We start from the raw sequence: 25951 nt of genomic DNA, 5'->3' as shown, positions 1-25951 counted from the left end.
ACTTATGCAATATAGATTATCAAATAGTTTTGAATGATTCAAACGAAGTCGAAACGCTTTTCTGCAATCTTGATTGCAAGCTTTTAATATGTTTCTCTACATAAATTAGTTCCTAGTCATACAATAACAGTGAATGGTATACTCCTTACTGAAGCTAGATTTTAAAACTTTCCAAACATAGTTTACATTTTATTGGAAAGATGTTTAGCAATACACATGAATCACGATATATGAATTTAGGACATGAACATGTTTGAAGAACATATCGTAAATTTAAAAACATTTTCAAATTAAAAAAAATATTTAAGTTATGGTATTGAAAATGAGAGAAGATTGTTAACTAAATTTAGAGTAAGCTCACATAACCTCAACATTGAGAAAAGAAGATATTGTAACTTGAATATTAGTGAAAGAAAATGTAATTTATTTAAAAATTCTGTTGAAGATGAAATCCATTTTTTTAATTCAATGCCCATTCTTATCAACAGTACGCAAACCATATTTTGATCAATTAAATAATAATAATAATAGGAATTTTATTAAACTTTCTGATGAAAACAAATTAATTTGGCTTTTAAGCAATAAAGACACAGGCATCATATATATAATTCATTAGCTTTTAAAACAACTGTCCAAAGAAAGAGATGCTCTAATAAATAATTGACTTACGAACTGTCCCCCTTTATCATTATTTTAATTATTGTATGATTTTTTTGTGTTCCAAGTGGAATCCATATTGCTGGTTTTTTATTTAATAAAATTATTTGTATTTGTATTTGTATTTGTATTGTATGTTCACTTTTCACACATGTTTTTGTCTGATGTATTCTATAACTTTTTAATAATACTAATATCTTTTAGCCTCATATCGCATGAAGCTATCTGTAATCAAGTACTTACCTGACAACGCCCATTCACACAAATCCCGTCAGCGTCCGAATCTTTACATGTGGTTCCGTCCTCAACTTTATCTCCAAACTTCATATAAAATCCATAGTAAGACGCCTTACAGTATAATTCACACTGATTCCGTTCTGAAATTTAATGTTTAATTTTAAGAAAATAATCATTTCTCACATGAGAACATTCGAAATGTGTCTCCTTTTTATCTGGTAGCATGATTTGTTCAAACTGACGTCTAAATATTGAACTGAAACAAAAAGCATTGCTTGGTATTACACCCAATACATGTACCAACCCAAAAGATACAATAAAATGTAAAAGACATCTCTAGAACACAGAGAATCGCAAATTTTTTAGACTGTAGTTGGATATGCTGGTATTTACTCATATAATGTTCTTACTCTTCAATTCAAACTCCCTGGTTTCTAGAAGTAATAAGAAATAGCATATTCAGCCCTTTATGATGCATTTACACATTATTATTATGTATATAAAATAAATGTGGATAGTGTCCACATGTGGACACAGATGATGCCCCCGCTTGCATATCATATAGTTATAAAGGGACATAACTGAAGAACGGTAAAAGTGACACTACCCAAATTTGAACTTGATCTGAGTTTTGTGGTAATAAGCATTGTGTGTAAGTCTCATAACATTTGGTTGAGGCTAACTTAAGTAGAGAACAGAAACTAAAAATTCAGCAATTTTTCTATTTGTAATGATGCATAACTCTAGAACGGTTGTGTATAAGTTTTACAACATTTGGATGAGACAAACTAAAAAATTCAGCAATTTTTATGTTTATAATGGGACATAACTCTAGAATGGTAAAAGTGTTGCCACCTAATTTCGTACTTAATCTGTATTATGTAGTAATTAGCATTGTGTATAAGTTTCATAACATTTGGTTGAGGCAAACTCAAGTTAGAGAACTGAAACAAAAAAAATGTACTTGATCTTTACTGAGTTTTGTTGGAATGAATATTGTGTATAGGTTTCACAATCTTTGGCTGGGGAAAACTTCAGTTACAGAATGGAAACTAAAAAATTTTGCAATCTTTCTATTTATAAAGGGGCATAACTCAATAATGGTTAAAGTGACACTACCCAAATTCAACTTGATCTGTGTTTTATCAGTGGTAGTCAAAATTAAACATTGCATTGTATAAAGCATTGATTGTAGTTGATTCAACTATAATCATGGTCAAAGGAAGATAACTCCAATTTTAAAAATATATTATATAAACTTGATATTTAGAAGAAAATAAAAATTTTGCAATTTTTCCTTTTATAAAGGGGCATAACTCTAGATCGGTTAAAGTGACACCACCAAAATTCAAACTTGATCTGTGTTTTGTGGTAATAAGCATTGTGTATAAGTTTCATAACATTTGGTTGAGGCAAACTTAAGTTAGAGAACGGAAACTAAAAATTATGCAATATTTCCTTTTATAAAGGGGCATAACTCTAGATCGGTTAAAGTGACGCCACCAAAATTCAAACTTGATCTGTGTTTTGTGGTAATAAGCATTGTGTATAAGTTTCATTACATTTGGTTGAGGCAAACTCAAGTAAGAGAACGGAAACCAATTTCGGGACGTACGTACGTACGTACGTACGTACAGACGGACAAGGGTAAAACTTAATGCCCCCTCCGGTACGGCGGGGGCATAAAAATGTGGGAAATGCTTCAATGACATGTATCAATTCAACGATTAAAATAACCAAAAGACATCTGAATGCAACATACAATCTTCAACAATAGACAGGTGTCTTTACAGTTTGTAGAGCTCTAAATCGTTACGAGACTATAAAAGATAAGAACAGATTTGACAGAAACAATCAAGAAATCTGCCATTTAAACTAAATTCTAAAAACAACCGCCAAAAACATGAAGACATGACATACGATAACCACTGACAAGGCTCCTGACTTAGGACAGACAAAGAAAAATATGGCATGATTAAATTAGTTTTTGAGAGTTAAACCGTCCCTCTTTTTAATCGAGATTAGTAGAGTAACAAAACGTGCACAAAAGAAAAAAAATTAAATCAAAACAAAACAAAATCAAGAACATTGAATTTACTTAAATAGAAAATAACTGTACAATAGATAACAAAAAGCCTCCATAAACAATCAATTTTAAAAGTGTCTTATTTCATGGTACTGTTTATTAATAGGTGGCTACTTATTGTTGAGTTAAAATTTCTAATGTAGTCTTAGTTACATCAAAGCCCATAATATTTTCATTACTTGTAACAAACTGACAAACATGCAAATGATTTATTTATTAGTTGTAATTGGCTCTGAACTAGCTTTCAGTAACTGCGAGTACTCTTCTCTAGTATTAAATTTGGAGACCAACATTTTTAAGACGGTTTGTCTCCGAGTCGACGATCGTCTGAAGTATTAATAAATAGTTATAGTGTATGTAATGTACTTTATAACTCCATACAGTAATTGCTTTAATTAGCGTAGCTTAATTAATTAAACCCCAAATAAAGTTCCGTAGCTGGATCCTTACCGTCTACGTTTTGTAAGCAGGCGGAAATGATTTTGTATTCAATTTGTCTTGAATTTGAACTCGGCCCACGGCCAACTCGCCCAACTCAAACACTCTCACTAATTATTATACCCCCGCTTTAAAAAAGTGGGGGTATACTGTTTTACCTCGGTCTGTCCATCCGTCCGTCCGTCCATCCGTCAGTCCATCCATATGCCAGTCAATCCATCCGTCCGTCCGTCCCATGAATATTTTTTCGTCGCATCTTTCTCAGGAACTTCATTACAAGGATTTCTTAAATTTGTTTTCAGGGTTTATATAAGTCAGCTATACCGTGTGATGCGTTTTCAGATTCATCACTGAACAACTTCCTGTTTACCGAACACTTGCATAATTTTACACATGATAGCCAAGTTGAAAATTTTCGTCACATTTTTCTCAGGAACTACAAAACAAGGATTTCTGAAATTTGGTTTCAGGGTTTATATAAGTCAGCTATACCGTGTAATGCGTTTTCAGATTCATCACTCAACAACTTCATGTTTACCGAACACTTGCATCATTTTACACATGATAGCCAAGTTGAAAATTTTCGTCACATTTTTCTCAGGAACAACAATACATGGATTTCTGAAATTTGGTTTCTGGGTTTATATAAGTCACCTATACAGTGTGATGCGTTTTCAGATTCATTACTCAACAACTTCCTGTTTACCGTCAAGTATTTGGGCGGGGGTATCATCAGTGAGCAGTAGCTCGCAGTTTCACTTGTTATAACTTGCATCACTTTATCAATTTCGTACCATTCAAAAAAAAAAAGAAAAAAAAAAGAAATATATCAAACTCGAAGAAATGTGTTTAATCATAAGATTGGTTTCTTCTTCTCTTAGTAAATTCCTACTTTCTCGGAGCACCCGTGTCACACAGAGACAGAACTCGCACCTCTCGAAAAAAAAAATACTACTAACTCGCACCACTGAAGAAATATTTTAAATCATCAGAGAGTTCTAGATTATCTTCTCTTAGTTATTTCCACCGTTCTCGGAGCACCCGTATCACACAGAGACAGAACTTGACTCGCACTTTTCGAAAAAAAGAAATAAATACTACAAACTAGCACCACTGAGTAATGTTTTAATCATCAGTGTTTTAGGTTGTCTTCTTCTTCTCTGAGTTATTTCCTCCGTTCTAGGAGCACCTGTGTAACACCGAGACATAAGCTTCTAATTGGACATTCAAACTCCTATGGAAGAAGAACTGACAAACTAATATTAATTATCAACATAATGCACCAGTGCATAAAAACAATTTGAGAAACATGAACCCAAGCTGTGTATCACCATAAACATTTAAAGTAGTCTTCAACTCTTTCTAGTAGACTGGTACTTTGTTTCTTTTGTTATTATGCTAGTTGTTTGTGCTTCCCAATCTGTCACTGTCCAATGTTGGGAGGAGGGTTGAGCACTCACAAACAATCCATGTTTAACTTTTCGACACATTTGTTATGAGTCTGTTGCAAGTCAGAAGCGTGTAATTCAGTGTTTGGCAATTGTTGCTGTCTGTCATATCTGGTTTTCGTTAATTGTTTTTTTTTTTATAAATTAGGTCGATATTTTTACCTGCGTCGCCGAAGGCGGAATCGGGTCTAGTTACCGCTCGACTCCGTCCGAAAGCAAACTTTCATCAAAGTTTTATAAGGTTGAGTTGTAGCGAGTAAACAATGTTTACATCTGCCATGTAACCACTTCCTGTTTGCCGATAGTTTGAAATTTTACAACACTCATTGTACAAGGAAAATTTTCGTCAAAGTTTTATCGGCTCCTATTGAAGGAAATGATTTAATATTGGGTCTGTAGCCTGATAATGTTGAGTTGTAGTGAGCTATTTTTACATCTGCCATGTAGCCATGTCCTGTTTGCCGATAGTTTGAAATTTTACAACACTCGTTGTACAAAGAAAAGTTTCGTCAAAATTCTCTTGGCATCAGTAAAAAGGAATGATCAATTATGCTCCAGTATACGTATTACCGCAATCAATAGCATGCAGCGACACAGATCCAGACCCGGTATTGGTCTTGTTCTCGTTTGGATGATTTCCTATTTTATCATGTCGGGGTCTTTTACAGCTGACTATACAGTATGGAATTTGGTGAAGACCGTGCAGTGACCTATATTTGCTTACATCCACGTCATTTGGTCACTGGTGGATAATTGTCTTATTGGGAATCATACCGCATCTCCTTGTTTTCATATCAGCAATACTGCTTGCTTTTGGAATATTAGCAACAATATCGATAACGTCTTAATAATGTCATACCCACAGGCCATGTTTATTGCCCATGGTATTGATATGATCACGGCAATTGTCTAGTTTTTACAAAATTCAAAGTTTTGTTGACAAATATGAGATAGAAAACATTCCTCTTTTCTGCAGCACTATTTATAAAGCAAACAAAATTAATAATTCTTCTTTAATCGTTTTGTTTATCTTTATTTTTATACGAATAAGAAGATGTGGTAAGTTTGCCAGACAACTCTCTAACAGATAACGTAAAAGATAACAACTATAGGTCACCGTACGGCCTTCAACAATGAGCTAAACCCATACCGCATAGTCGGCTATTAAAAGAGCCGAAATGACAGATATAAAACAATTCAAAAGAGAAAAATAACGGCCTGATTTATATACAAAACAATAAACGAAAAACAAATATTATATACAGCAACAAACGAAAACCACGGAATTACAGGCTCCTGACTTGGGACAGGCACATACAGAATGTGGCGGGGTTAGATATGCTTGCTGGCGCCAAAGCCTAGTTAACTGAATGATAAAGATAATAATAATCCTACTGTTGTTAGTTTGTTGTGTCTTGCTTTTAAGGGTTATTATCAATCCATTCTCCGTACAATTAAGCAAACTGACACTTGAAGCAATGACGCAAAAGAAAAGGCAAGTATACTGAGTAGTCGGTATTAGGATGTTTACTTTTTGTTCCCTTTAAAAATTAAAGTGATGTAAAATATTAATTGTTGTTACTTTCATTTATCTGTTACTAACATTATTAGCTGCAATTTATAGATTTTGACGCAGAACAGACAATATACACGAACGTAAGTAATAACACAGCTGCACACATTTATCTCAATCTTTCATGATGACTTTTCTGCTACTTTGAAATTTGAAATTATTATTAATGCTAACTTAAATAATTTTCACAAGATTGTGAGAAAAAAAATTGTATTTTGCATTCTCGAAATGTTGTGTTGTGCTTAAATTTTTATTTATAGATATCTTTTGTACAATATATGTCTAGCACAATTCATATGATTGGAAAAACCGGGGAAGGAGGATACCACATTATACAATACTGTGCAGCATTGTTGTGCAATTATGATTGTCCAGTATCCCATTTTTGAATTTCAGTAAGATGAGAAAAACTCTGCAATGTCCGCATTGATTGTTCCTCTACCCTGGTATCGTACCCCCTCTTACAATACTAGATAATCCTACAGTATTAATGAAACTCACACGGGACTCTTGATTAGACATACTATAAACTAAAAAACGATTTAAAACGAATTACACTTGTTCACAATGATCTTCTGTTTAATGCATTAAAGTTTCATATTTTGCACTTGGAAATCAGTAAATTCATTTCTTGTAGTGCAAATTAAATAGGTTGAAACGTATATTATGAAATAACTTAATGTTCCGAACGTAATATGCATTTTGTAAATAACGCATAAAAAGATAATGGTGTATGATAAACTGTAAAATTAATAAACACTTTTATTATCAGACTCATGTAACTATTATATTTTATGACTTTACTTTTTTCAATTTATGTGTACAAGTTATGTAATGCAAAATTCGTATGCGCATTCATTCTGAGGAGATACAATTCCACTGAACTAAAAACCAAACAATAAGTATATGCTTAGAATTCAAGTGAGGCAATTATTTGAAAAGTATCGCCGTTATACAAATAAATTTCATATAGCAACTTCATGCAAGTGATTTCTAAGAACAACAGAAAACACTGGCTTAAAATTCTTAATGTCCAACTGATTTATATAGTTTGATCATATGTTGAGCTGTTACACTACTGTCACAGGTTAGGGGAGGGTTGGGCGCCCGCAAACATGTTTAACCCCGCCTCATTCTGTATGTGCTTGTCCCAAGTCAGGGGCCTGTTATTCAGTGGTTGTCGTTTGTTGCTGTTTATCATATTTGTTTTTCGTTTATTGTTTTGTACACAAGGCAGGCCATTAGTTCCCTCCGTGTTCGGGGCTTTTATAGCTGACTATGCTGTATGGGATTTGTTCATTGTTGAAGGCCGTACCGTGACCTATATGTGTTAACTCCTATGTCATTTGGTATCTGGTGGAGAGTTGTCACATTGGCAATCATACCACATTTTCTTATTTTTATGTTATCAAGCAGTTTTTGATTAATCTGTTTATACAGCAATAATGCTAGTTACTGACTTGGTTGGAGAGTTGTCTCATTGGCACTCATACCACATCTTGTTATATCTAAATAAATATTCGCTTGCCTTCATTGTGTCATGTATTAAACATATAATACCATTTCACTTTATTTTTATAGAATAACCAAATTATTGTAAGATTCATAAGTAATTATGTCAAATCGACACTAGGTCCCGTAAATTCATATTTCTTTAAATAAGAAGTATATGCTTTGCACAAATTGCCGAAGAGTCAAATGTATATACTTGATGACAGAACTGAAGCCGCAACCATTATGTTGTTGATACTCGTCAATCTTTGTACTATGGACTGTTTCAAGTCAGGAACCCTCATCACTAGTTGTCGTATGTCATATCGTTTTGGTTTTTCGTTATTTGGAGAATTGGGTATTGATGGCAGCTCCTAAATTTATTCACAGCTTTTAAGACTCGGATTGATTTAGGTTATGTTGAAGATGATATGATGCCATCGTTGGGTTGCTGTCTTGTGACGTATACTCTACATCTCGTTTTATTCATATCTTTTGTCTATTTCTTCTTTTGAAATTGCATATTTTATAAATGCGTTATAAAAAACATAATTATAAGTATTGCGAGTAAAGTTAATTGATACTGCAACTCAATGTCTCAATTAGTTTTACTCACAATTCTTATGATTATGTTTTTTATTACGTTTCCAAAAACCTTTTACCTTAAGTCTAAATCGTGCACCGAGTTATGATCATCGACTGGGGGTGGGAGGATCAAGGTACAAGTTAGCTTATACCCTAATGTATTCTTAAATAATAAATGTTTTATATTGATTTACGGCAAATTGACACACCTACTAAAAACAACAAGATATTTATTTATATTTAAAAAGAGATTATCAAAATTGACAAATTACATCGATAAATACATTTAAGAAGCGGTGCAGGACGGAGTAAAACGCAGTTTAGACCCAACTGATCCGGGCTTAGCCAGGCTCATTAGACATTTACTCTTTAATCCTTTTGACTCTTAGGATGTATAAATACAAAACAGCGTTCGTGTGGCTGTGCAAATACGCAAACACGCCATAATGATATTCCATAATGACTCGAATGAATGTAATAAGAATTGAAATTTCTCCAAAATTAGGTAGTATATATGGACATTAGTGTTTTAGAATAGATATTGGACGTTTACTTCATCGTGTATTCCCTGTTCTTTCTATTCTAAATGACGTCTTTATATTAATTTCAGTGTCAATGAAAAGTGTTTCTTGAGGCCAAATGTTTGGGAGGCAAATATATTAGCATTTCGTTTTTTGCCATAGCGTTGTCAGTTTCTTTTTGACTAAGAGTTTTAAATGTTCCCTTGGTATCTTCCGCCTCTTTGTGAAAGCACCAAAGAAATTGTGCCTCAAAAGCTGAGCAAAAAAGTTCATGAAAGCTAAAGGGAAAAGGGAAAAGAAACTATTGTTACAGTTACATAACTGAATACAAGACTGCAATTTCAGTTTTATTTTTCAAATATTTGGTAACGATAGTGTATGGACTTCAAGTACCTACGAACAGTTGATTTGTTTCAAGTTTCTGCGGGACTGAAATAAACAAGTTTTAAATATTTCAATTTCAACCCGATTACGTAAAATATCTGTTACATTTTAAGTACATTTCATACATTAATTTATGCAATTTTATCAACTTCATCGATAAAATAATATCTAGACATACCATGCGTATATCCATACCAATGATGCCTCCTTCTATGAACAACCTTGTTACTGAAATGTTGACATTGAAGATCTCTGGAATCTCTAACTTTTCCTTTGCATTCCTGAAATTAAAACAAATCATTTATGCAGTTAACGTGTTTACGTAGACCATCTAAATATGTACAAATGAATTTACAAAAATACCGAAATCCAAGGTAAATTCGAAAAGGGGAAGAGTCCATAAAACTTGACAATGGAAAAATCTATGTCAACGAACGGAATGGATGGAAAACAAATGTCATATTCCTGACTTGGTACAGACATTTTCCGAAGAAAAATGATGGGATCAACCTGGTTTTATAGCTAGCTAAACCTCCCACTTGTTTTTTCATATCCATCTTCAAGACAACCATATTTTAAGTTTAAAAGTTGGCATAAAAACACTATACATATACATGTTTCGGATGAAGTACACAATTTTGAAACTGAAAATATATAACCGTAGGGGGGTAGGTACCAACGGGGCAATCAAAAGCCATAAATTGAATGAAAGCAATAAACATGATTACTGTACCAAGATATATTTCAGTCTAAACAGTGCACAATTTTGAAACTGAAAATTTATAATCAAAATGTAAGGGAGTAGGTTTCAAAGGGGCGGCAATCAAAAACCATAGATTGAAGGAAAACAATCAACATAATTAACAAGATAAACTTCAGTCTAAACAGTACACGGAACAGAAAATTTTAAATCAAAACGTACGGTACCAAAGGTCAATCAAAGGCCATAAATTGAAGAAACAAATTTTACATAATTATACATTTATGTACCAAGACAAACTTCAGTCTAAAATAACAAGAAGATTTCATATTATTAATGTAAGTATAACCAGAATTAAGAGCACGCTTGCACCTTTTTGTGAGACACAGAAACAAATAATAAGATCTCATGCACGAAAAGAGAAATGTTGTATACATTAATAAATTTTGACACAGGGAATCAATTTGGAAAGAGGTCTTATCTTAATAGGTATTACCACTGTATATAAATATATAAATACATTTAGAGAAGGTATGTATGTATAAATATATATATAAAGTGCCTGGAAAATCAACCTAACAATGTTAGAGTTGATATGATTCTTTACTTCCTCCCCAACCGAGGCTGGAACCTGTATATATATATATATATATATATATATATATATATATATATATATATATATAAGTCTAAATTGAAAACAACGTTCAAACCTATGATTGCGTTGGATAAAAACCGCAATTTTTGTACGTGTGCATGCAAAACAAATTTCTTGGTAGAGGGGTCCAAATACAGCACAAACAAAATTTTCCAAAAGACCAAAAAAGTGAAAAAGTATATTTAAACAAAACGCATTTGACTAATAGGTCGAACAACGGATGTTTTTAAACCCTGCTGACTGCCATTGACGATTGCCAAATAAACAGATCACATGATGTAACAAAATGGATTTTTATTATTAATTTAATACCAAACAGAAAACAATAAACTTACGGAAAAGATGGTATACCGCAAACATGAGGTGCAAAAATTTGTATACCATATCCGGATTTCGACAATTAATGTCTCTTCAGTGATGTTAGGAATAGAAACGGTATTTGGAAGGCCATTTAATTTATCTCAATTTAGGATAGACTCTTGAATTTTGAAGAGTCGAAATAGGATGAACGGATCATATAAACCCGAAGGCAAATATAATACAAGCCCAAACGGAAAAATATAAATAAGTCTAAATTGAAAACAACGTTCAAACCTATGATTGCGTTGGATAAAAACCGCAATTTTTATACGTGTGCATGCAAAACAAATTTCTTGGTAGAGGGGTCCAAATATAGCACAAACAACATTTTCCACAAAAAGTGAAAAAGTATATTTAAACAAAACGCGTTTGACTAACAGGTCGAACAACGGATGTTCTTAAACCCTGCTGACTGCCATTGGACAGATCACATGAGATAACAAAATGGATCTTTATTATTAATTTAATACCAAACAGAAAACAATAAACTTACGGAAAAGATGGTATACCGCAATCATGAGGTGCAAAAATTTGTACACCATATCCGGATTTCGACAATTAATGTCTCTTCAGTGATGTTATGAATCGAAACGGTATTTGGAAGGCCATATAATTTACCTCTATTTAGGATAGACTCTCATTTTATAACTTTTCAATATATATATATATATAAACAATATGTAAATCGGTTAAGGCAATCTTGTCTTATCGTACGACAAAAAGTGCTGACGAACAGAATGATAGATAGAAAGAGTAATTGCTACATGACATCACCTACTGGTCGACAGCGCCCTTATTAAATGAAATGACAATTTCGGGTGAAGAATATGTCAAAAGCACATATACATGTAATATCAATATATAGTTTGGATTTTAAGCAATCATCGTTTACAGAAGATATAAAAAAATCGATGGTAGAACCGGACCTTTGTCAAAATATCTTATTACAAATGCAGATGTTCGATTGTTCAGAATATCTTTTTAGTTTTTGAGAAAAAAATGAAATTGATAGCACCTTTATTTTCCTAATTATATCCTTTCAAAGACATGGTGACAAATTTTTGCTGTATATTTTTATCTAATCTAAAAAAAAAAGTCATCGTGCATTGGTCATAAAAAATGGTACAAAAAAATCTTTATACAAAATCAAGCCAGATGTCATTTTTAAAAAGAGAGGTCCATGTACTCTTTTTTCAAGCTAATGGTTAAAATCAGTCGAAAAATGCACTTTTTTCGATATGTTACAATTTGACTCCGCGAAAATTAAAATTTTACGTTAGCAACGTCGTTACCTCTAACCATATCGTATGCCCCCAAAAGGAAAAATAAAGTAAGAACTTGAAGAACACTGAGGACCAAACATTCCAAAAGGTTTTGCCAAATACAGATAAGGTAATCCATTCTTCGGGTAGAAAAATCCTTAGTATTTCAAACAATTCAAAGTTTTGTAAGCAGTTAATTTAGTACATGTAATATTACCAAATTAGTGATAATCCATGTCAACAAGAAGTGTTGACTACATAGCACACAGACAAATTTAACTGAAGATATATGCAATAAGTTTGGATCACAATTATTACCTGCTGCTGACAAACTTTTAATTGCTTCTCAGTTTGGTTGCAGTCTTTACTTCTGTAATATAAACAATATATATCAGTTACTTATCCATCGTAATTATTTAAACATTTATGAATTAAAAGGAGTAAAAACAATACTGATGACGTTTGTATAAACTTAATCTGTATCTAAAATGTGTTTAAAGCTTCAAAGCTTTTCTCTATTATCAATATTTGGAAATGTGAACTTAAAAACAACATCATGAAATTTCGCTACGAAATCTACAATAAGTATATGAAGATATCAAAATGAAATCATGAAAACCAGAAACGTACTGACGTAATACGTGCTAGAAAAGCAAAAAAAAAAAAAAAAAAAAAAAAACACAACAAAACAAAACTAACCATTAGTTAACATTAAATGAACTTAATAAAAATTATCATATTCTGTACCCTAATTTTAAAAGAATATCTGAAAAAATGGAAACACTTTGAAAATGCGTCCAAAGCACTTTTCTTGATTTACCTTCATCAGGAACGCCCAAACCCGAATACTTGAGGGCCAATGATGTAATAGAACCGAAACATTTGAAAAGCTCTATGACGAAAACGGACCACAAAAAGCTTGGTATGGTTGCAAAACTATTCAATAATGGTTTTACAAGGTCAGGAAAACCCATAATAGTCAAATAAGGAGAGCAAAAAAGAAATAAAACCTGATGATTGTGTGCTTTCAATGGTAAGTGATATTTTATTATAATTACAACTTACGTATTGACACAATCTCTCGTCCTCATTTGTATACCTTGATTGCACGTTTTTGAACAAATTGTCCAAGGAGTCCATTCCATGAATACTGATCTCTGAGAAGTCTGAATGAAACAAGAGAATTATGATTATCACGCAAGCATACGCATATACTATGTACGTATTACGATATTGGACATGCATGTAATAAATAATCACTCTTTCATGCTTGTTTTATAATATCCCAAATAAAATGCATTTTTACTAAAATACAGGTTTAGGTAATTTTACTACCATTTCTTTGTAATTAACCTTCTGAAAAACTGAGGGTATATTGGATAGGGACCGAAATTTAGCCTTACAACAGGCTACCTACGGACCCTTAAAAAGTTGATGCTAGGATTTTCAACGTGCAATGAGCGTCGCACTCTCTCTACACGAGGCATCAGATTCAACAAATGTACCCATTCGGATCGGACGTGGCTGCAAATTTATACATCCCGCATAACCAAACGGACGCCCGATTTGCCAAGGGTTTTACTGCCTGCCGGAGGAAGACTCAAGAATATTAGCAAAATCTGATTGAAAATGTTTCTCATAGCGTTTGCAGAAGATAGGTCAACTAAATAGCAGTCATTAATGTATTAAAAGTATACACATTTTATAAATGCTGCATATTTTCATTGTGTCACGTGATGTAATTCAAAAGAGGGAAAAGGGATCATTACTGTCATATACACTGTGTTATTATTATAATGTTAAGTTCCATAAGTTTAAAAGATTCAAATCTCAACTACATGTAATCGTCATTTTCAATCCTAGTCCTAAGTACAATACGATGTTGAAATGAACCTCACCTTTTGTTCTGTTAGAACACAACTGGTCATCAGCAGTAATGTAAACCATGATGTGGACAGGCGTATCCTGAAATATTGAAAACAATAGCAACATTGTTCATGTTAAATAAGAATCGAATATATTTATGAGAACTTGATTACATGTACTTGGTCCACGACCAGGTACGCCTGGACACCCCTCATTTTTTAAAAATAAATATATGAAACTATTGGACGCTTTTATAGTGTTGGAACTTCAAGGATCGTATTTTGTTTCCAATTTACTTATTCGGGTTTGTTTGAAATTACATAACAAGTTACGAAATATATTTGACTTAATTACAATTAATGTGTTTTTTTTTTTGTTTTAATACTGGCTGACTTGCATTTTTTCAACATTGCGATTTCCACTTCAAAGAAAAGTACTTTAATGTTTACAACAATATTGGTTTACTGTCAGATTTCCATTTTCAATTCAGCCTTCCACCAAACGAGTGAATCTCGATATCTGAAAACGGGTGTAATATTGAGCTTTTGTGAAAAACAGGACATTGGAATAAGGAACCTCTTTTCATTTATAGCAACACCATCTTGAATATGAATGTTGTCAAATAAATTACTTTTATGCATACTGGCAGTCCTTAAACAAGAAATGTGTCCATTCCTCACTTGCACCTTCACATTTCCTTGTTCAGCGAACCGCGGAATCTAAGTCAAAATCAGAGTAGCAAACATCCTTAAACAAGAATATGTGTCCATTCCTCAGTTGCACTATCACATTTTCTTGTTCAGCGAACCGCGAAATCTTGGTCAAAACACTAGTTCAGCATATGTTTTGAAAGATTTACAACATAATGAACAGTTACACTAATTTTCAAATCAATATGACCCACAACTTCATGGTAAAAAAAGTATAACAAAATACCGAAATCCAAGGTAAATTCAAAAAGGGGGAATCTATAAAACCTGTAAAATCAAACATGACACTTTATCAACCAACGGAACGAATGGAAAATAACCGTCACATTTCTGACTTGGTACAGAGTTTTGTAATTTACCTTAAAACAAAACTGCACCTGATACGGGACGGACGGTTGCACACAGGAAAACTTATTGCTCCCTTCAATCGTCTGTGGGCCACAAAAAGTCATGCAATTGATAGATATGCTAACATTTCCTTCTAGACTTTCCATGTTATCTGCTTGCTTAAGAAATCACCAAAATGCAAGGTTGCATCATGGTTAATTAACTAAAATCTCGGCCGCATGACGTCCGCCCTTTTACCGACCACCATCTAGTCTATTTCAATGGATGATGTCGCAATACTCTGCGTAAATAAATATTTATTAAAAGGTAAGGAGGTACGAAGATGGCAAAAAAAAAAAAAAACAATAAAAAAAAACGAAAAAAACAAAACAAAAAAACCAAAACAAAACAAATAAAAACACCATGTTCCGAAATAAAAAGAGTGCTAGGTAAGGAACAGTCGACACAACGATGATTATGGTTACGACCAATTGAACATATCCATGGTAACAAGTGACAGACATTTCTGAACGGTAAACCAAGTTATGACTACGTCCATTCAACCTGCGAGAAGATAACTTCATCTGTACCAATAATAACCCTCGTTTCAATAGCTTCTGTGTAAGTGGTAACGATCTATCAAGGAAATGACTGGGAATACATACCATATATGCAGGTGTCAATCGAACCGTTTTTACATCGTCACCGATTAAAAGAAGTCTTACACGTTTAATACCAGATTAACATTATTGTCGGAAAAAAACAGATGATCAGAATTACTATGACACGATTTTCAGTTCTATCAATTCGAAGTTTACGGTCACTGGTTATGTATAAGAAGATATTTCCTGGTATGATGTGATTTGCAGTTTCAGCAAGATTGGAATATGTTTCCTGTTATAATGCGATTTGCATTTTAATTTTCAATAAGCTGTCTCTCATTGCTAGCAGATATTTACTAAGTACATAAGGCAGAATATAAATACTATTTAACTTTTTCTCAGTCTTATTTTATGACTGCTAATTTTTTCCTGGTGTATTTGACGAAAAATTATTGAAACCGTGTTGTTCTAGTTATTTGTGTTGTTGGATAACTGTCTCCTAAATGTATACCCCACATCAGCTTTAATTCATTTTGACTACACTTGGTACATGTGTTTACCTTTAAAGGGTTTATCAATCATGCTAAATGACTACATATCTACAAAAAACTACATGCTTATAGTGCAACATGCTGATATTTTAAGTCAAATACGAATATGTTTTGGACAATCTGTCTCGTGCTTGTAGCTGTAGTGGGCGAGTGCATTCGCTGTGTTTGATAATACAGAAATATCACATTGAACTTATAAGATTGTACAAAAACAAATATAAAGCTGCAAATCCCGAAGGCAAAGTTCGCTGTTTTGTGTATACCTCAGTTTTGAGTTGTATGCTTTTTTACATAGTTAGATTTCCGAAATGTTCAAGTGCACGTGGTATTGACACAGGTTATTCCAGACAATATACGTATTTAGTTATTCACTACAGCTGGCAGTGGGGCGGTATGGCTTCTGTATTTCAGAAAATGAATACGAATGTTGTCAAATAAATTACTTTTATGCATACTAGCAGTCCTTAAGGATGTTCGCTCCTTTTGTTTTTTGAATTTTTGCCAGGTATTTGGAATCCTCTAGGTTTATCCATGTAGTACCATTAAATTTTTTAACCTGATAACCCCTACTTTTCTTTTCATTATTTTATTAAATAAAGTTTAAAAAAGCTATATTTGAAATCTTAAAAAATCCTTGTTATTTTTTCATAGCGTTTGAAAGAAAACAAGAGCCAATGTTAAATATATGAATAATGTAGAGAGAATTATTTCCCGCCAAATTTTCAATGGTTTATATCTCGAAAAAAAGCACACGGACCCTTCATTTTTGTTTTGCTTTTTAAGTTCCTTTATTTATATACTATCAATTGATAACAGTCTTTTAAAAAGCTTGTTATTTTAAAACAGAGTAGCAAACATCCTTAAACAAGAATATGTGTCCATTCCTCAGTTGCACTATCACATTTCCTTGTTCAGCGAACCGCGAAATCTTGGTCAAAACCCTAGTTCAGCATATGTTTTGAAAGATTTACAACATAATGAACAGTTACACTAATTTTCAAATCAATATGACCCACAACTTCATGGTAAAAAAAGTATAACAAAATACCGAAATCCAAGGTAAATTCAAAAAGGGGGAAGTCCATAAAAACTGTAAGGTCAAACATGACACTTTATCAACCAACGGAACGAATGGGAAATAACCGTCACATTTCTGACTTGGTACAGAGTTTTGTAATTTACCATTAAACAAAACTGCACCTGATACGGGACAGACGGTTGCACACACAGGAACACATATTGCTCCCTGCAATCGTCTGTGGGCCACAAAGAGTCATGCAATTAATAGGAATGCTAACATTTACTTCTAGACTTTCCATGTTATCTGCTTGCTTAAGAAATTACCAAAATGCAAGGCTGCATCATGGTTAATTAACTAAAATCTCGGCCGCATGACGTCCGCCCTTTTACCAACCACCGTCTAGTCTATTTCAATAAATGATGTCGCAATACTCTGCGTAAATAAACATTTATTAAAAGGTAAGGAGGTACGAAGAGGGCACCCCCCCCCCCCAAAAAAAAAAACAAAAAACAAAAAAACAAAACAAAGCAAAACAAAACAAACATAGAAAAACACCATGTTCCGAAATAATAAGAGTGCTAGGTAAGGAACAGTCGACACACAGACGATTGTGGTTACGACCAATTGAACATATCCAGTAATATGTGACAGACATTTCTGAACGGTAAACCAAGTTATGACGACGTCCATTCAACCTGCGAGAAGATAACTTCATCTATACCATTAATAACCCTTGTTTCAATAGCTTCTGTGTAAGTGGAAACGATCTATCAAGGAAATAACTGGGAATACATACCCTATATGCAGGTGTCAATCGAACTTAAACATCGTCACCGATTAAAAGTAGTCTTACACGTTTAATACCAGATTAACATTATTGTCGGAAAAATCAGATGATCGGAATTACTAAGACACGATTTTTAGTTCTATCAATTCGAAGTTTACGGTCACTGGTTATGTATAAGAAGATATTTCCTGGTATGATGTGATTTGCAGTTTCAGCAAGATTGGAATATGTTTCCTGTTATAATGCGATTTGCAGTTTCCGTAATTTGTGATGTCAATCCTATAAATTTTTTTTTAATTTTCACTAAGCTGTCTCTCATTGCTAGCAGATATTTACTTAGTACATAAGGCAGAATATAAATACTATTTAACTATTTCTCAGTCTTATTTTATGACTGCTAATTTTTTCCTGGTGTATTTGGCGAAAAATTATTGAAACCGTGTTGTTCTAGTTATTTGTGTTGTTGGATAACTGTCCCCTTAATGTATACCCCACATCAGCTTTAATTCATTTTGACTACACTTGGTACATGTGTTTACCTTTAAAGGGTTTATCAATCATGCTAAATGACTACATATCTACATAAAACTACATGCTTATAGTGCAACATGCTGATATTTTAAGTCAAATACGAGTATGTTTTGGACAATCTGTCTCGTGCTTGTAGCTGTAGTGGGCGAGAGTGCATTCGCTGTGTTTGATAATACAGAAATATCACATTGAACTTATAAGATTGTACAAAAACAAATATAAAGCTGCAAATCCCGAAGGCAAAGTTCGCTGTTTTGTGTATACCTCAGTTTTGAGTTGTATGCTTTTTTACATAGTTAGATTTCCGAAATGTTCAAGTGCACGTGGTATTTACACAGGTTACCCCAGACAATATACGTATTTAGTTATTAACTACAACTGGCACTGGGTCGGTATGGCTGCTGGTTAGCTTGCATTCCTATATAGTACCTTCTGTATTTCAGAAAATGTTTCTCACAATAACATAGATAGAACACGTCCCCGGGCAGTACCCATCAATTTATAAAATTCTTATTCAAATATACATGATTATTTTACAATGATAGTTAACAAATGTTTAATCATTATTATTTCTTTATTGTATTGTGTAGTTTTAAGGCATAGCGAATACACTTACACGCAACACTTTGAAATTAAAAAAAATACCGTGATCTTAATTTAATCAAAAGAGAACATCATACAATTTGAAACTATTTATTTGATTAAGAACCATACTTATACATATATATGTTCCTACCTTTCCATATCTAAATCTTCAGTTACTCTATTCCTTCATATAATACTAAATCTAACTTTATTTTGTATAAATTGATGATTGCCAAGTACGTATTAATTTTCTGTTTTAATTAAATATCTCATTCTATTATTTGCTATATTGATTTATATGGCCAACCCTGTCCACTGGTCAGTTTCAGGTATTCTATGATTGATCGATCATGTCTCTAATTTGTCTTAAGGTCTGTTCCCAACGGCACGTTATTTGTATTTAAATACATTTGTTTATGGAATAGGTTATAAGATAAAACAAAATTAATAGTAATACTTGTTGAAAGATAGAAAGTAATGAGATATATGTAATTTTAATTTTGAAATTTACGAGGGCTGATCTAGAAGTTCGTTGTGAAATGTTGAAATAATTTACTATTGTCATTCCATTTCTTCGCTAAACATGTTTTTTTTTACACTTCTCCTTGTGAATTGCCGTTCAAAATTTAATAACATAGTTGTAGCAATCATTTGTCTATTAAAAAGTGCATCATTCTATACAACCCAAGGTTACGAATGCCATCGCACCAAAATTTCATCGACGAGTATTTAAAAAAAACAATGGTACTTTTTGCAAGTGGCTGTATTTATTATTTTTTTTCAAAATTATTAGCATACTGTTTTTTTAAACATACTAGATATATGGTATAATTAATTATGTGTTAGTTCTATTATTATAAGTAAAAACAAGAACAGAGATTGTTGACAAAATAACGGAAAATGTGTGTTTAATGTGTGTATTTTGTTTCTATGAAATAAAACATAAAACATGGCTGTCATAAAATGGTTTTAGATAATGAAAGGACTGGTTGACCAGTAATGATATCAAAGAAGACCTATTTATTCTTGAAATCGGATTTGTTAAGTCTGAATTTTGTTCATAGATGTATTTTGATATTCTTATCAAGAACATTATATAGACAGATCATATCAAAAGTTGTTTTTTGGGATGTTACACATACCAATATTTTTTCAGCAATAGTTGAATATAATAAAACAAATATCGATTTGTCTTATAATGTAAAGAAATTTAAACACAACAAACATCTTCTGTTACGTTACGACGTGTGTTAGTTATCACTTCAACCAATTAAACAAAACTATTGGAAAACTATCAAATATTTGATTTGAAGCAGTCATTAAAAAGATCAAAAGTAGGTGAAATTTTAATAGTGCGTCTGAATTGATATTACAAATGTAATTTGACAATCGTTGTTCACGAAAATTTAGATCAGTCATCGGACTTACAACTTTTAAGATCGCCTGGCTAAGTGTGAGCTATAGACATTATTTGGTGTCTGAAGTCTGTCGTCCGTCTGTACACTTTATTCCTTGAAACTACTGGAAAATTCAGTAATACTCTGCCTGAAAATTCTTGTGGTATCCCAAAAATATCAGACGTAATTATGGAACAACAGCAGTATTGTTTGCTGAAATCAATACTAATGACACAGAAAATTAAACGTTTTCAAACAATAAAAAATAATTTCTAATTCTATATTGAGGTTTCCCAGACTCAACAATAAACAGGATTTTCACGGATGTTTCGAATCCCGTTAGACATAAATACCTTCGATTGGTATTTATAAGAATTAAAAGTAACTTGCCTTCTGTTGAGAGTTAGTTACTCATTGGCCTTTTCCTTACATGTCAAATATAATGCATATTTAAAGTGGACGCTATTATATATTGAGAATTAGGTCAGTACATGAGCCTTGTTATATTGTATGCGTGTAGGATGACAAATTTTGTCCTGCCTTTTTATTTTTCCCTCTATTCAGTCCTGCCTTTTTATTTTTCACTCTATTCGGTCCTGCCTTTTTTTTTTAAGTTTATCCTGACTTTTTTATTTAACTAAATTGTCATCCTGCCTTTTTTTTTGCAAATAATCTCATCCTGCCTTTTTTTTTACTCAAAACAACTCTTGTCCTGCCTATTTTTTTCAAATTTCATCCTAGCCCCGCCCCCACCCCCCCCCCTTTACCCCCATAAAAATCAAATGGTAGCTCCCTAAGTGGTGAAGTCGATGAAACGGTTGCTCAAAGGTAAAGTATCATGGCTAAATATTGTTATTTTTTTTTATCATATTTACACATTACCACTTGTATATAGAAATAAAAAGATGAGGTTTGATTGCCAATGAGACACTTCTCCACTAGGGACCAAATGAAGGTTAGCAACTATAGGTAACCGTACGGCCTTCAACAATTCGCAAAACCCATTCCGTATACATTCTTTACATAAAAAAGGAAAACAATTCAAAAATTCTATCTGCTCTTATTAAAAAAGCAGTTGCAAAGTGTTGACGGTTAAAAGTATAAAAGAAAATGAAATACGACGAGTGAGTTAGGTACAATGAACCTAGGAAACGAATCAGTTAAATGGTAGCTGTTTATTTTTATTACGTATCGTTATATCGAATTAGAAGTCAAATGCTTTTAGAATTACAATGCAAAGAATGAGTCACAATGTGTTTTACAAAAAAATTATGCACACAAACATACATGAAGAAGTTTAGCCTTCATATATTCCAAGAAATGTTAAGCGGTTAAATATATCAAGGTACAGTGAGGGAAGAATAAAGGTGTTTATTAAATACGTTAGATAACTCAAACGTGAAACAATTACAATGTAAAGTTGTTTAATTGGTTGGCTTATGGTAAGATCTAGTTAGACACCAAAAAGCGCAGGATTACAACTTTAATAGATTTGCAACAAATAAACGGACTGGCCTTTTCATATATTTAGATGACTGTTCTTACATCGAAGAATTTCAAGCGACGAACGTTCAGATAAAAAAGAGATATATTATTATTTTAAATGCGTAGGGAATGTTGAAGTGCTACAGTTTTAAATGTAAGAGTTTTTTTACGTGTGGTATTAAAACTAATACATTAACTCTTTTTTCAGGATTACATCGCAAATAAGATTTAGATCTTTGTATTGGTGTTTGTATAATCATTAAACATCTGGCGGTTGTTCTAAAAAAATCATACATGTACTTATTACCACAGAAATATTTTTGTTTAGAATTTAATAACGTACAATATACCCTTTTCAACTGAAAGAATTTATGATCTCAATTACAATCAAGTATAAAAAGAGAGTATGCCTATAATGTAAAAAGTAAAGAAGATTACTCACAAACATACAACTGAATACATCCTGTCTATAAAGAAGGGTTGTAATAACTAAAATCTTAAATTGGGAATTATTTTTCAAGTGGCGAAAACGATCAGTTTACTTAAATGTTCAAATAAAACTACTGGTCATATTTATAAAATGTCTGAATGTACTAATGGTACTTAAAAAACTAAAATCTATTTTCTAAGTCAGAAATAATACGGATTATAAACATACTCAATTAACCAAATATAAGGTTACGATTGATATGTTTAAATGGAGCTACTACTAATACACTAAAACATCAACTCTGTTCTCTAAGCTGTGACCATTGTCGATCACTTGTGTCAATATACACTAGGTCTGTAATGGTAAGTCATAGGTCAACAAATGGCATATAGACCAGTATCGATACCATTTAAAGGTTTTGTGATTGTAGGCCTACGGAATATATGAATTATAAATTATCAACTGAGAGCTTTGTGCTATACTAACATATTTAATTAAAATTAAAATGCTTGCTACATTGGAAATTTCAATAATTGAAAACGAGGAAGCAAACAAATAAACATGACAGCAGATACATCAGTATCGTCAATACGATACCAACACATCAGTATCGTCAATACGATACCAACAATATATACATCACCTCATAATTTACTATGCAGACATGATAAGCTACAAACTAAAACTATTAAGTACAACTTCTATTTTCCGGGTAGATACATATATCTCTTGAGCGAATACTTGAAAGATTCTTTGCATGCCTAGTGTTCCAAGGTTATAGTAGTGTAGGTGATGTTGTTTAACCTAGACATCGTGTTTTAGTTTTCATATTTTAAGTTTTCTTGATTAAAACTCTTTTTATTATGTATCATTGTCGGAACACTCGTTTAACATGTATTTGGCTACTAATAGCTCCGCATGATACACGAACGACAATATATTTTTTGAAGTTGAGAACATGTTGAATGTAATATTAATATTTACCCTGGTTTGTACTAGAGCTGAGCTGGATTTTTTAACGCGCTAGTTTACAAGGTAAACAGTCCGCAGAAAGACATGTCACCCTCCCAGACACATTATTCCGACTCCGTACCGACCACTCTTTTCTCTTACTCCTTAATGCCGCGTGCTTTTCGAAGAAGCAGCAAATATCGATTTCAAAGTCTTTGTTTTGACCCTGCCGGGGTTTGAACCTGCGACCTCCAGCACACGAGGCGAACACACTACCACGAGACCACCTCGGTCTTCAAAATTAGAATAGCAATCAAAATAGTTTTGTTACAATGAAAAAATAAGTAATCTAAAGAATATAAAAAAATTTAAGTTAATGAGCCGATTCCACTTGAGATGAAAGAATACGTGCAAATTGTGTAATTTATTTATTACAGCAAAGGCAAATGAAAATTGCTATTAATATATAACCTAACATAATACATATTTTTACTGTTGTTTTTTTTATCCCGAGGTAACACTGGGGTATGCATGTATATAATGGTCCAGTTACCCCTTATGAAGGCTATATGTTCGACCCCAAATCCCTTTTGAATTAAGAAGAAAAGAATGTCAAGCTCATAAAAAAGGCTTTTGATGCAGCATCAATCGTTGTACAGCTAGTTTGTGATGTTGGGACTTAAAATATCAACTTATCAAATTATCCATTTTTTCTCTAAATATACTTGTTATTATTAATAAATTTCGATCAGTATATAATGGCACGACTAGCTAGAACATCAGTAAAGCAAGGTATCCTGGTACTTGATTGATCAAGAAGAACATTTGAAATTCCTGGTGAAATCGATCAGAAATTATTATTTGCCGTACACCTTTATAACACTTAGCCTCTGTACTCATACAAAACATAGCTACTATTTTAAAACTTTGTTGTATGTATCGTTACGAATAGAATTTTCGATTTACAAAAAATGAATTTTCGCACAAAAGAAACACTTTTAAATATATCAAGATTCTGAATATTAATTATAGTTCATACTGTTTTGAATTATTTAAATAACATATCATGTAAAATACTGTCCATAGTTAAAACGAGTATTTTGATAAATGTTTCGCACGATTAAAAAATTATGAATTTAAATAAACAAAATCTACATAACTAGAAACATATATATTTAGCTTGGACACCTTATACTAATACGAATGATATATATCTTAAAAATAAAGTAATCTAAAGAATAAATAAGAAGTCAATGATGGTATTTATCTTCGATGAATAAGTATATCGCTATTTAGCCAATAGTTTTCAATTTTTAAAGTGAAATAGTATAAAGGTAGGGTAGATATAGGATTGAGAAGTGAATTGCATTTTAAATAAATAGATACATATTTTTTCGTATATCGAAAGTTTGGATAACAAAAGTAGCCCATTGGCACACGCTAAACGATAAAATGGTTGACTAGCGATTGTAGAAATTTTCGAATAGATAAAGCGGTGTATTTCTGTTCATTATAGGATCATGAAAGAGAGGCTAAAGAAACCAAAGGGACATTCAAACTCATAAGTCGAAAATAAACTGATAACACCATGGCCAAAAACGAAAAAAGTAATAAACAACAGTATACAAAATACAACATAAAAAACCAAACACTGGGAACCCCATTAAAACCAGGTGTGATTTCAGGTGCTCCGGAAGGGTACGCCGATCCTGTTCCAGATGTGGCACCCGTCGTGTTGCTCATGTAAGTACAAACCCGGTGATAAATCGGTAGGTAACATTCGAGGAAAAGGGGACGGGATTTTGGTTACGATCATTAGAACATGTCCGTCGTCATCTTTGAAACAGATATTCCATCAAGGTCAACCAACCCGTGATGGCGTCCGTAAAATTTTCGAAGGGATAATTTGATCTTCACCACTTGGAACTCTTGGTTTAAAAGCTTCCTTGTGAGCAGCAACCCTTTATCAAGGACATCATCATAGGAAATGCAAGCTCTGGAATATCGTATCAACTGGGAGATATTTACACCATATGCAGGCGCTGCTGGAATGTTGCTACATAGAAATGAAAAGTTCACAATTGGGAAGCTGAGATCATCTCTTTTGTCGTTAACGTTTCCATGGAACAACAAACAACCATTTCATTATTTGCACGCACCAATCAAACATGATTCCTTGGTACTTCCCGTACATTGTTTGATAATATGTTTTATCCTTTCACACGTGGCTTACTCGTTACACACATGTACATGTATGTTACAGGTGCCCAATAATGTATAACAGCATTAAGTTTTACATGACATTCGA

At 32.7% G+C, this 25951-nt stretch overlaps 1 protein-coding gene across 2 annotated transcripts in view; it reads right to left on the bottom strand.

Annotated features, from left to right (window-relative positions):
* LOC127735675 (thrombospondin type-1 domain-containing protein 4-like) overlaps positions 1 to 25951 on the bottom strand; it is a 98389-nt gene that overhangs the window by 69613 nt on the left and 2825 nt on the right. Inside the window, exons 1-6 of one of the 2 annotated variants that reach the window (XM_052245928.1) lie at positions 22705 to 22724; positions 14299 to 14365; positions 13466 to 13566; positions 12719 to 12770; positions 9599 to 9701; positions 901 to 1034 (exon numbers count right to left, since the gene is read on the bottom strand). In XM_052245928.1, coding sequence (XP_052101888.1) covers positions 901 to 1034; positions 9599 to 9701; positions 12719 to 12770; positions 13466 to 13566; positions 14299 to 14365; positions 22705 to 22724 — 477 coding nt within the window. Of the gene's footprint in view, positions 1 to 900; positions 1035 to 9598; positions 9702 to 12718; positions 12771 to 13465; positions 13567 to 14298; positions 14366 to 22704; positions 22725 to 25951 lie in introns of those variants that run through there. The other variant, XM_052245929.1, reaches the window with a different exon arrangement.

The sequence above is a fragment of the Mytilus californianus genome, unplaced genomic scaffold, assembly GCF_021869535.1.
Source record: "Mytilus californianus isolate M0D057914Y unplaced genomic scaffold, xbMytCali1.0.p SCAF_3, whole genome shotgun sequence".
Taxonomy (NCBI): Eukaryota; Metazoa; Mollusca; class Bivalvia; order Mytilida; family Mytilidae; genus Mytilus; species Mytilus californianus.
This window is presented reverse-complemented; position numbering and strand designations above follow the sequence as displayed.